The sequence below is a fragment of the Polypterus senegalus genome, chromosome 15, assembly GCF_016835505.1.
Source record: "Polypterus senegalus isolate Bchr_013 chromosome 15, ASM1683550v1, whole genome shotgun sequence".
Lineage (NCBI taxonomy): Eukaryota > Metazoa > Chordata > Cladistia > Polypteriformes > Polypteridae > Polypterus > Polypterus senegalus.
Window position 1 is genome coordinate 111,984,893 of NC_053168.1, and position 13,146 is coordinate 111,998,038.

General features: G+C 37.8%; 1 protein-coding gene across 2 annotated transcripts in view; it reads right to left on the bottom strand.

Moving 5' to 3' along the window:
- The window catches only part of galnt1 (UDP-N-acetyl-alpha-D-galactosamine:polypeptide N-acetylgalactosaminyltransferase 1), a 507,921-nt gene that overhangs the window by 77,583 nt on the left and 417,192 nt on the right, over positions 1–13,146 (bottom strand). For both annotated transcript variants that reach the window (XM_039737531.1, XM_039737532.1), the window contains 2 exons: positions 9,657–9,827; positions 5,810–5,927 (listed from right to left, as the gene is read on the bottom strand). In XM_039737531.1, coding sequence (XP_039593465.1) covers positions 5,810–5,927; positions 9,657–9,827 — 289 coding nt within the window. The remainder of the gene's footprint in view (positions 1–5,809; positions 5,928–9,656; positions 9,828–13,146) is intronic.

A 13,146-nucleotide genomic window follows, 5' to 3' on the forward strand; every position in this document is an offset into this window, starting at 1 on the left:
CAATAAACCAGAAGGTTGTGTATTGCTAAAGGCAGTGCTTGGCTACAGCATCAAGAACCAAACTTTTACTAAAAAAGTTAACGAGGAAATGCAGAGATCATTGGACTTGCAATATACTGATAATGACCTGCCACCCTCCAATAAAAAAAGTGACATTTGCTGGTAATTACTTGAATCATGTTCTACAAGTATATATTACTAGCCATGTGCGCCCAACTAGCTTGCGCGTGTTAAAGTTGTCTGTGAAGGGCACCCTGTTTAAATGCGGCTGCCAGTCGTGAACTGGGCCCTTCGTCGCACAGCATTATGATTTTTTTATAAGGGAAACAAAATTACAAAAGAAAACCCTTGGACATTGATTCTATAGGAACGGCCTACTCGGAATCACTGTCCGAATCGTAATTATGTGGTGGTGTGGGAGCATTTCTGCTTCTGTCCGTTCACAGTCAGTCTCGTTTTCACGATGCTATCGTTTCCTCTCACGATGTCTTCTCAACCTCTCTCCAATCTCGCAGGTTGCTTTGTGGCAATCCAAAGAGTAAGGCAATATACACGGAGCAGTGGTTATAAAAGGGGACACATAGGTATCCAGGCTCTTTAAAGCATAAATAGGAATCACTTCACTGACATGTGAGCAAGCCACGGTACAACTGTGAGATGCGCAGTACTCGCCGGCTACAACGTAACAATAATAATTTCCGGAACGTGCTGTTACGTTGTCATTCATTTTACCCACTGTCTTTCTTTCATTCATATGTTACGTAGGCACGTACCTTTTATCTTCGGCAATCTCATTCTCTAACCAGGCCTCAGGAGCTAACCAGCATAACACTGTCCACCACCCCTTTCGTTATTCCTGCACATTGTTGACATCCGTGAGTAACAACAACTAAACTGGAAGGTGGTCTACGCATGTGTGGAATTCGCAGACAAACAAAGATCAAGATCTAAATGAAGATCTCTTTAGTTAATTTAAAGCACAACAATTTGTTTAGTTTGAATGTCTGTGTTTTGAGGTGTGACTGGAGTACTACAGTCTTCAGTAGTATAAGCCTGGAGGAGATTCTTAATGCAATGCCTATGTTTTAGCTGTCTCTCTACTGCCATCTAGTCCTTCTTCTAATTCATTCGCGGACAAACAAAGATCAAGATCCAAATGAAGATTATATATAGAGATGAGTTGTAATAACTTGTAGCCCAGTATAATATATACATCACATATCTTCACATTTATGAAAGAATAATCTGTATATTTTTATTAATCTACCAGAAATTTACTAAGTATTTTTTAAGACTCTGAAGCCTGAAGTAACATAATAAGAATTATTTTCCTCATACTATCCTATCACTCACCAAGCTCTCTCTTGTCTTAAACTGCTGCTTCACAGTGAATCAGAGAGACAAATGCTTGTATCATCTGCAGACTACAATTCTGAGAGAAAATGATGCAGTCTGAGCCAAGCCTGATCATATAAGCTGTGACTGCTTGCTAGACTTTGTGAGGACAACACTAAGATTAGATCATCAGAATTGCTGGCCAAAGTCCAAATCACTGGACACTGCATTGCTCCTATCAAAGGAGAAGACAATAACTTAACTTTCACTCATATTTAAATGTGTAAATAAAGGTGACATGAAATTGTTTAATTTTAAATACAAAATCTTTCTATTTTTCGTATCTGTGCTGCTAATTAGAATACTGGGGATAGCACTGGCATTCTTCTCACACTTACAAATGAAGCTGATGAGTAATAAAGGACTTTCTTTTTTCATTAAATTACAGCCTGAAAACATGGAGAAAAAGTAATGAGCAAGAAAGCAACATGGAGGTCAGAATTAATCCTAGGTGCTCAAACTGGCCAGTATGCATCTGCACAATGACTCCTCATCAATTCAGATGACAACAAGAATAATTAAGACAGAGCTGAAGAACCAATGACAAAACACCCCATTAGAAAACATAGTTATTGAGCCAGTGTAGATTATTCTAGGAGGCAACAGAGGGGGGTCTTTAAACTGATTAAAAGAACTTTAGTTAGGAGGTTCAGTAGAGTCAGCAGTCAGTGAACCAAACTAGTCATTCATCAACAAACATACAACTAAGAATATAATTCTATACTAGATTTCTTAATCGTAACATACTGTACTTAAGACAGGGTTGTAAGTGGGGGTGAAAGCCTATCCTGGCAGTCCTGGGTGCAAAGCATGAAACGGCTCCAGACAGGGCACGAGATCACTGCAGGACCCGCTTACAAAGATGTCACTTTAGAAGTGTTAGTCAACATAACCTGCATTTACTTGTTGATGTAGTTGGAAAGCAATCTTCACTCGGACTATGAATGAATGTGGGAATTTTACTCTGGCTACACAATCCTTTAGGGAGCAGCGTCACCCACCACACAACTAGCTAAATCCAAAATAAACTCAAAACAAAGAGAGAATGAGATTCTTAAAACTATTTCCAAGATGCCGTTGTCATTAAAAGCAAAACAAACTGTGGGTCTGTTGGCTCTCTGTATTCAAAATGAAACACTTACCTAAACACTTGCTAATTGACCTAAATTTTAAATTATAATCTATCATTTTCTATCAGACAAAACATGCATATGTACACCAGGTTGGAACAAATAATAAACAAGCAAGCAAGATATGAGTCACTACATGATACATGAAAAGCAACATAAAAATAGAATATGCTGGATTCACAAAGCCTTGGAATTATTGTGTGGTTATTAATTCTGCTATTTTTTATTTTTTATCAGGAAACATGTCAGTTAACTAGGGACCATATGTCTAGATAGACAGATGAATGCTTTTGAAATATTCCTTAAAGAGTAAGACACATTTTGTTAACATTAACAATGCAGAGAAAGATAAAAACTATCATCAATAATGACGACAACACTGGTAATAAAAACTTCTAAACAATGACAAGGACACTGAAGAGGAGAGCTGCAATACAGTCAATGAGTGAGCAGTGATTACAATTAATTAAAGCCATTGGGGGCAGGAGTTCATTAAACTGTCTATATTGCTGCCAGTCGCAGTGAACATCAAGCTTCACTCTGTGGAGCGAGTGTTCTAGTACAAAACAGGAAGACACACGCTTTCTGCTTCGCTGTAATATTTTTTGTTAATCATTCACGGTTTCATTTTCAACTTTGTGTGTTCCAACTTCTTTTCTGTACTACATATTATGAGTGACTGTTCTGGATGTCCCTATCTTCATTTAGTGACATTTTGTGGCATTAATCATAGTATAAAGTAGTTGCGCTAAGCTAAAGTAAACATCTCTACAGTCTCTAAAAATATTTACCCTGGGTTTCTCTTAAATAGATCTATCTTCCTTACTAAAGTACAAGCAAGGAAACAATAAGAAATACTGTACATATTATATAAAAATAAGCAGCCATTGTAGAAAAAAGTAGTGGTGATGACATTGGGATTTACTTTAATGCTGGGAGCTCCTCCTCCCTAAATCATCTTCTTGGGTCTTCTACAACATCTCTTTAACTCTGTCTTACCTATATTCACGCTTTTCTCATATTTGTGTTCATATTTCATCCTGGATGAGAGAGTCATGCTGTCTGCATAGCTCACTGGGGTAAAGCAAAGGTAAATCTTGAAAGCAGTGAAAGTTTATAAAGTCAAATAGCACTGAAAGTGGTAATACTTGTTAAATGTTTAAAGTAATTTAACGTTATTAATAAATGCTCAAGTAACTCAGCCTTCTTGAACAGAACATCCCAAACACTTATTTCCACAACCAGCCTGAGATGTACTGTATATATTATTTAAAGTTCAACTATTAATAAGACCGGAACAAATGATTTTCTATATTTTAAAGGGTAAATCAACTTCTTAAATGAACTCAAAATGTTTATTTTAAAAGGACTTGATAACAGGCAGAAAGAAGTGTGACAGATTTCGTGAGTACATACAAGAATTGTTCATCAGAGTGTTCCATACAGACACTGTGGTCTAGTCACGGGTTCTTGAACTTGAGCCAGCATCAACGAGTGATTTATTCTCAGTTCTTTACTATATCTAGCTTTATTTCATCCAGGTTTATCTCCTTGTTACATAAGCTGACTGTTTCCCATTGTGTATCAGAGGTGTCATGTGAGCAAACAGTTCAAATTAAAATTGGTAAAATCAGAAATAGTTTGTCAGTGGTATGCATTTTAAAAGGGATTAATAATTCTGGGGGCTACTTGTATAAGTGGGGGGCTACTAATATGTTGTTGTACATACATGGCTCCAGCAAGTTCAATACTAACAAGCTATTTTCACAGTAACTTGTTTATTAAGGCTTTAACGCATTCACAAATCTGGCACTAATATTCAGAAAGCATGGTTAATACTCTTCAGTTTTTAATGCTGGTAAAATATTCTATAGTAATGAATATTTGGTGGGAGAGGTGGTGCAACAACAACAAACATTATGACAGTGAACCTCTCACTGATTACTACAGTATGACATTTACATACATAAAGGATTCAATTTAGAAAATTTAAAGACTAACAGTGTCCAAATTTACACAGATAAGAGATCAGCAGTGGAACGACATCTTCTATCCTCTGGCATCACCCAATAATGGATTAACAATCTGTGTAACATGGTGAACTTCTTTGTGTCCTATCATAAATGATTTGGCTTGAGTTTCCTCTGAACTAAATTCCCACAAACTCAGTGTGACCACAAGCAGAAAGAAAACAACAGTGAAAGCCTGGGCTTCTCTCTCCACTTTCATTTTCTTTATGCCAGTTCTGTGTGCATGTGGATCCAAAATTGATCTCTGCATGAAGTATAAATCAGCCTTCAAGCACTCCTGTCAGCAGGGGTTTAGAGATTAAAGACTGGTTCCTTCAGCTATAAAGGCGGCTCTGCAAGGTAGTCAGCATTGGAAAAAGAAAAGTCTGATATTTCTCAGTGGAAGGTTATTTAAAGCATTAAATAATAAGGAACAGGCACAAGATCAAAATATTCAGTAAAAAGATAGTATTTAGTGTCTCGTCTCCATATATTATTCTTTAGGTAGATTTTCATAAATATTAAACTTTAAACCAACTGGCATTTCATAACAATGATGGGCTTCCTTCACATAAACCAACACTTGGACCTATAAACCCTGAAATATCATGAAAGACAATGAATTTGCAGTACTTTTAGGGTACATGTGTTTTGATGAAGTAGCTACAAAATTCGAAGAAAATGGAAAGCAAAGAACATAAAACTAAGTATTCAGAAACTGTATACCAGGGTGGCACTGCTTGTGCCACGTGGACTATAAATTTCATGTTAAAAATTCAGCATACTGTGTCAGCTCACTCTTACTTTATAATGCTTTGGCCTTATTGTTTTTCAATTCTACTACAATACTAAATACAAGATCTTTCCCTTTTGTGAAACTGTAAGAGCTCGCAAGACTTAGGATTATATGATAAGCTACACTGTTTGAACCCACATAAGTACCACATTCTTCAATTTAACATATTGATGCCATGACCCTGATTTATCAGAGTGACAGTGCAAAAAGCACCTTACAGCACAGGGTGAGCTCCTATGGTAGTGTTAGGGTGGAGGCAGCTTGCTACAGCAGAAAACATTCTGGCTATCAAAAAGCCTGATTAGTCTTTGAGCTGATATACTTACCATTTAATCAACTGGCCAAGATGGATCTATTTTGCATCCTCTGTGGATAGCATGACTCCTGACCCATGCATAACGAAACTACTTTCACAAGGAAGAAAACTTCTTGCATATATGACTTTCTGATGCTCAAAGTCACCCTTACATCATACTTACTCTAAAAGATATTTCTAAGTTTTCTCCTCCCCAGATGTCCATGCCAGCATCATAAGTGCCAATCTCCTCAAAATAATCTCTGTCAATTGAGAAGAGACCTCCAGCCATCGTAGGAGTCCTGCAAAATGAGACCCAAGATATTTAGCACCCTTGCTGAAACAAAAACAATTGCTTACTTTCCTCTGAGATGTATTCTTCAGGTTTAGCAAATTAAACATTTTAAAACAATAAAACAAGTGATTTGGAGGATAAACAAATAAAGATAAAACCACACCATTAAAGAAAATAATAAAAATATAGCCTACTTTCTGATACACCAGGATTGATTTCCATATTTAACCCCAACCACTTCTTCCAGCCAAGTATGTCATTCTCTTACTGTTCACTTGTTCTCTGGTCTCTCATTCCTCTGTATAAACAAATCATGGATTTGTGACCTACTCAAACTTTAGTAAATCTTGGTGTAGTGCTAGGTTTTGTATTTTAATTTTAATTCCTGTAAGTACTGGAGACACCATGCCAAACTGCTCTTGTACTTCCTATTCTCACAGCACCCATGACACATGACATTCTCCTAAAGATCAAGCAGGATGACAGCGGTCTTTCCTTTAAAGTATACAAAACAGTTGTGTTTGCCCTTTTCTTGTTTGTTCATTTGTCATGTAGTGGCCTAGATAATTTAACTGCAAGTACTTCTACATTTATTGGCATAACTAAAGTCCCTATCATACAGAAGAAACTAAATTCTATGTCAAATAGTGAGGAGAACAACCCCAGTTGTACTACCTGGCTGGATTTAGTTACTAACCCAATCAACTGGAATGTCATTTTGTTGGCTTGGATTCACTTACTGTTAATTTGGGAGTCCTCTACCTCTCAGGGCTCCAGTCACACTTGTAGGACGGTGTGTCCTCTACTAATGTGAATTATTTACTAGTTAATGATTACAGAGATATGTCACATACATCTGGTATAACTCAGTTGCACAATATGTAGATGTCCTTCTAAAGCACTCACTTAACTTGAGTAATCTAACAATGCACACATTTTCAGACATAATAAAACATCAGTTTAAAGAACCATTCACAGCTACTGTCAGAGGTTGGATTATGGTCTGACCTCTATGGCCATACTCAGACTGTGCTGAGTAGCATGTCAGCAGCTTTCTTCAATGTTCTCACACTTCCTCTTCTCAAACTAAATATGTTAAGTCTATTAATTCTCTACATTCTTTGGCCATTGTTTTATAATGAAAGCAGAGAAATAACAAAGATGCTATCATTTCCAAGTATTTTACATGTATACAAGTATACTACTTTTCCTGTTGTTTGTACCAGAAAAGTGACAACCACTTATAAAACACGTGTAACAAAAATAGCATCAACTAAGAAACTCAACTACCAAAACTTTATAGATTTGTAATAATAATCTCTACTGGAAAACACTCATCAGTAAAATTTTTAAGTTCTACAGTACCCTTTGTAAATGCTAATATAAAAAAAAACATCATAATAATAATTATAATAGGACAAAAAACAGAAATAGAATTCCATTAAAGACACATATTCTCATTCAGGTTGAGAAGAGATTTAAACAATTAGCATCTGCAGTGTGTACCCAAAAAGTGCACCCAGTGTCCCATAGTGACTGAATGGCAATACTCCCTGTAATTGTTTTGCTCCCGCTGGTAAACATGCACTTTAAAAAAAACTTCCTCGTGGAAACCATCTGTCAGAATAAGAAGAAAAAGCTCTTTACAAAGATGCACTTTGCAGAGTGACACAAAGGTTCACAACTGAAAATAAATGCACAACATACCCTTTATGTCCTTGTTGTGATGTGAAATTTTGCATTAGCTTGATAAATATTTTGTACGTCTTTATTTGTAATTTAGGCAAAGCAATGTAATTTAGTGTTTACCAAACCCCAACCCCTTTACGACTAAGTCTGTTTGTAATTTTACGACAGGATTTGGGAGATGTGTCTTAAACCAGTTTGGCGAGTGTTTCTTTGCTAAAGTCTTTCTCTCATCCCACACACAAAGCCAGGTTAGTTTAACATATGGTCCTGTTGGGGGGTTGCAGGTGTTAAGATGTACTATTTCCCCCCATTGGTCTGAGGTATGGCTGTTTGGAATTGGCTTGTCTCAGAGGCCTTTAAGTAGCATGATGTCCTATTGGCTGTAGGGGTTAGACAGAAAACCTATAAATTTGCTTGCTCAACCACATTCTTCTCTCTCGCTTGCTAACCTGTGATGATGTAGAAGTATCTTTCTCTTGTTAACAACTGAACTGACAAGAACAGCACAATGAAGAGCACAGCTTCAGCCATATTGAACAGGGTTGAGGCCTGTTCTGAAGAAAGCTGAGCACCAATGATGCCTTAACTAGAGACATTTTAAGTAACTACAAGTCTGTATGCCACCTGAATTACACATCACCATTTTATCAGGTTGTATGGTTGCCAATATTCAAATGTACTTTGCATTTTGTTATTATTTATGAATATTATAAAATAATACATTATTTTATGTGTAACTTAACTCCTGCTTGTCTTTTTACTACATCTAATTGCCTGAGGTTTTAGATATAGAAGGGAAGGTGGGGATGAGTTATATACAACAATACCTTATAAACAGTGGTAAGTCTGTGAGATTAGGCATTCTAAGGCTACATATTAATAATACAATAAGGGAAAGTAGAGCAATATATATTACTTGGTATTACTCTACCAAGATAAAACAGTCCTGAATATTAGCACGCTGTTGCATAACAGGTGAGAGCACTGCTGTTCAGATACTCACCTGCTCTCAAACTGTTCAATGGATGCTGGTCGGTAACTGGAACACAATTTTTGCTTCTCTGTTCCTGACCTTTTGTCTTCTCTTTTTTCATCATGTCTTCCTTTAGAGGGTCAATGACTATATGTTCTTATCTTTCATCGACCTCAGTAGGCATTGGAATTAGCAATCTCGTGAAATAACTAAGTATTGAAAAACCAAATGACTTCATACATTAAAACCATATTCTACTCGTACTGTGCCATGGTGTCTGGTTCGCTTACTTGACAAGGTGTAGATCAGAGTATTACATGCGTAAGTCTGATCACAATCTGATATCTGGGTGGTTACCTACCAGGTAAACGCTTGTGCTTGGTTGGCTGGTAGGCAGACATTCGCCATGCCTTCTCAGATCACAGACGTGATATTTAGCACCTGCCAATATACCCTGTGAAAGCAGCGAACCAGCCAGCCACTTTGTCTCTGGTGCTGATGTCCGAGGTTCGATCCCCACAAGGGGAAGAAAACTATTAATTATCTATATATTTAGAAATTAAGGTCATACTTAAGGCATCAGAGTCAGTGACATTACCTTAAAATGTTCAAATTCTAAGTTAAAAGATATGTCTAAGTAAGTATAGGATTCTTACACTTCTTTAAATGTTACAGTATTGCTCTGATGTGATTAAATGTGATTGTATTTGTGTGTGGACAGTCCTTAAAAAGAACTGGCAGTGCACTGCTCTATGGCCCTTGATGGGAACAAAAGGACTTAAAAGTGGAACCATGTTGTACCACATTTTTACTTGAAGTTACTGTAGCATTTATTAGAATGACTAGTGCTATTTATTACATAACTGAGTCTTTTATCAGTTATGTATAATTTAAATTGTGTATGGCTCTTTATTCTTTTGACTCATCAAGAACATGTTTCCTGATACTGTTTTGTTACAGCAGGTTGAAAAAGTATAAAATGGGGAAATGTTATTAACTGCAGATGTTACTGAACACTTGTAGAAAGAGTGTTTGAAGCACAAAGGCCATCAGTTAAAGCAGTAAAATCCTTACCTGACAGGTAATGTCCGGTCTCCTTTCCTTCTGTCCATCTCTCGTTGTGGGACAGGGTACCAGCGAAAATTCAGTTTCCAGTTAAACCCACCATATGTCATGTCAGAGCCGGCCATATACTCAAATGTGTCATCACTGATGACATCAATGATAGGACATACCACAGTTCTCCTTTAGACAACAAGAGAGAGAAAGACAGAAGAAAGAGTTGGAATTTCTGAAATTCAAAGGGACACTTTCTGAAGATCATTTTGCAAATATTGAAAAATAAACAGAGGTTTATCTTTCTTCTGGTCAAGTGTAATTGTACTCAATATGTACAACAAAGTTATGTTGCATAGGACAGCAGCACAGATCATTTCAGAATAATTTTTATTATCTTTACCTAATTGAAGTCCTGCACACATCTGAATATACTTACAAAAATACAGTTAGTGAAACAACTACAGTTGCTTTGGTGCAAATGAAAGTGACAACAGGTGCACTGGAGAGGCAACAGCAAGACACCCCCAAAAAGGGAATGGTTTTGTAGGCGGTGGTCACAGACAATTGCTCTCTCCTTATCTTTGCTGGCTGATTCTTCTCTGGTTTTGTATTTTGCCAGTGTCGTTTTCAATACTGGTAGCATGAGGAAGTACCTGCAAATGATTCAGATTGCACATGCCAGCTACAACAAGATGGCACATTCATACAGTGAGGGAAATAAGTATTAGATCCCCTGCTGAATTTGTAAATTTGCTCACTTAGAATTAATGAAAAGTCTCTAGTTTTATGGTAGTTTCATTTTAATGGAGAGAGAGACAGAATATCAACCAAAAATCCAGAAAAAACACATTACATAAAAGTAAAAATAAAAGTGAAATAAGTATTTGATCCCCTACATCCCAGCCAGAATTCTGGCGCCCACAGATTGGCTGTGTGCCCATGTGGCACACAGATTACAATCAATCAGTCACAGATACTCCTGATCTCAACTCGTTACGTGTATAAAGCACACCTGTCAGAATAAATTTTTTCCATTACATCCTCTTCACCACCATGGGCCAGACCAAAGAGCTGTGAAAGGACGTCAGGGACAAGACTGTAGACCTGCACAAGGCTGGAATGGGTTACAAGACCATCAGCAAGAAGCTTGGTAAGAAGGTGACAACTGCTGGTGTGATTATTCGGAAATGGAAGAAATATAAAATGACCAACAATCGCACTCGGTCTGGAGCTCCACGCAAGATCTTGCCTCTTGGGGTGAGGATGATCATAAGAAGAGTGAGGGTTCAGCCCAAAACTACACAGGAGGAGTTTGTTAATGATATGAAGGCAGCTGAGACCACAGTCAAAAAGAACACCATGGGTAACACACATGTAGAGGCCAAGATGGGCTCTTTGGTCTTGCCCATGGTGCTGGAGAGGTTGGAATGGAAGAAATTGATTCTGTGAACACGTGTGCTTTATACACATAACGAGTTGAGATCAGACGTATCTGTGACTGACTGATTGTAATCACACAGCCAATCTGTGGGAGCCAGAATTCTGGCTGGGTTATAGGAGATCAAATACCTATTTCACTCAATGACATGCAAATCAAATTTTTATCTTTTATGTAATGTGTTTTTACTGGATTTTTGGTTGATATTCCGTCTTTCTCCATTAAAATGAAACTACTATAAAAATTAGAGACTGTTCATTTCTTTGTAAGTGAGCAAATTTACAGATCCAGAAGGGGATCAAATACTTATTCGCCCCCACTGTATGTGCCATTGGAAGAAGGCTCAAGAGCATGGAGGTGATACAAGGAGAGGGGCCCTTCAACACACACACACACAGTATGCATGGAATTTTTTTTTCAGTTCTTTTAGGACTACTATTTACTGTTTTACATCCATATTTGTACAATGGTTTACAAATAGACTAGCAAAGGTACCCTGCACTACCCAGGGTGGTGGCACCAACTAAATTTCAGAGTGCATGGTATTCTGATGTGCAAATGGGGAACCCATGCAAAATTTGGCAGAGTTGAGTTGAACAGCTTGGATTTGCACACTGGAACAACACACATTCAGCGTTATATAGTAGATTGCTTTATTCTGTTGTAAGGCTAGGTGCTAAAATGGAATATACAGTACAGGGTAGAGGAAATAACTGCATTCTTAAAAAATGTTCCCATCATTGCCAGGACACGGTTTTAACATAGTTTCTGCATAGGTGTTTGTTTGATCAAAAGACTCTACCTACTGCTTTAATCATATTTTGTGGTTTACCTTAAGCTTATATCTTCAAAACACAGAACTGATTACTCTTAAAAGTCTCTTTAAACAAGATTCCATTGTGTGTCTTCTCACTATTCAGTTTGTAAATATTGTCCCACTCAATATTTAAACACTCATTTCAAAATAAAAACGGTTGCCTAATCGATTTGAGTAAAGTGTGTGTTGTTTTCAGAATATCCACCCATCTCCTAAACCTGCTTATCCAGAGCAGTGTCACAAGAGAAGCTGAAGCCTATGCCCTCAAGCATCAGGCACAAGGCAAGAACAATCCCTGGACAGGACCCCCGTGTCTTACACAATAAACACACACATATCAGGGGCCAATTTAGCATCACCAGTTAAAATAAGATGCATGTCATTGGACAGTGGGAGGAAACTGGGACAAGTCAGAGAAACCAATGAGGACATGGGGAGAACATGCAAGCTCCATGCAGGGAGTATCTGAAACATGAATCCCAGATTCCTTTGTAAATGACAGCAGCACTGGCTCTGAGGCTAGGGATCTGGACTGGTAATCGGAAGGTTGCTGGTTCGAATCCCGTAAATGCCAATAGGGACTCTGCTCTGTTGGGCCCTTGAGCAAGGCCCTTAACCTGCAACCGCTGAGCGCTTTGAGTAGTGAGAAATGCGCTATATAAATGCAAAGAATTATTACTGTGTCACCCTGTTTGAGGAACATTATTATTCTAAATAAACTTCATGACTACTGTACAGTACTACGAGGTGTGGCAGAAAAGTAATGAGACTGATTTTTTATTTAACAAAGTTTTTATTTTTTTCAAACATCAATGTTATCCCCTTCAAAGTAGTTCCCTTGGGCAGCTACACACCGATGGAGACGTTGTTCCCACTGTTGGTAGCAGCGCTGGAAGTCTTCAACCGGTGTGGTCTTCAGCATGTCCGTTACACTCTTTTGAATGTTTTCTAAAGTCCCGAAATGACGTCCTTTGAGGACATTTTCAGTTTAGGAAAAAGGAAAAAGTCACACGGACTGAGGTCAGGTGAATAAGGGGGCTGGGGAACCACAGGAATGCCTTTTGAGGTCAAAAATTCTGTTATGGAGAGGGCAGTTTTTCGGCACCATTTTGGCACAGACCTTTCGCATGTGCAAATGTTCAGTCAAAATTTGATGAACGGTAAATCTGTTCAAATTTAATTGTTCACTCAACATTCTTAATGTTAAGCGCGGTCTGATCTCACAAGAGTGTTCACCGTTCGATGTTTTC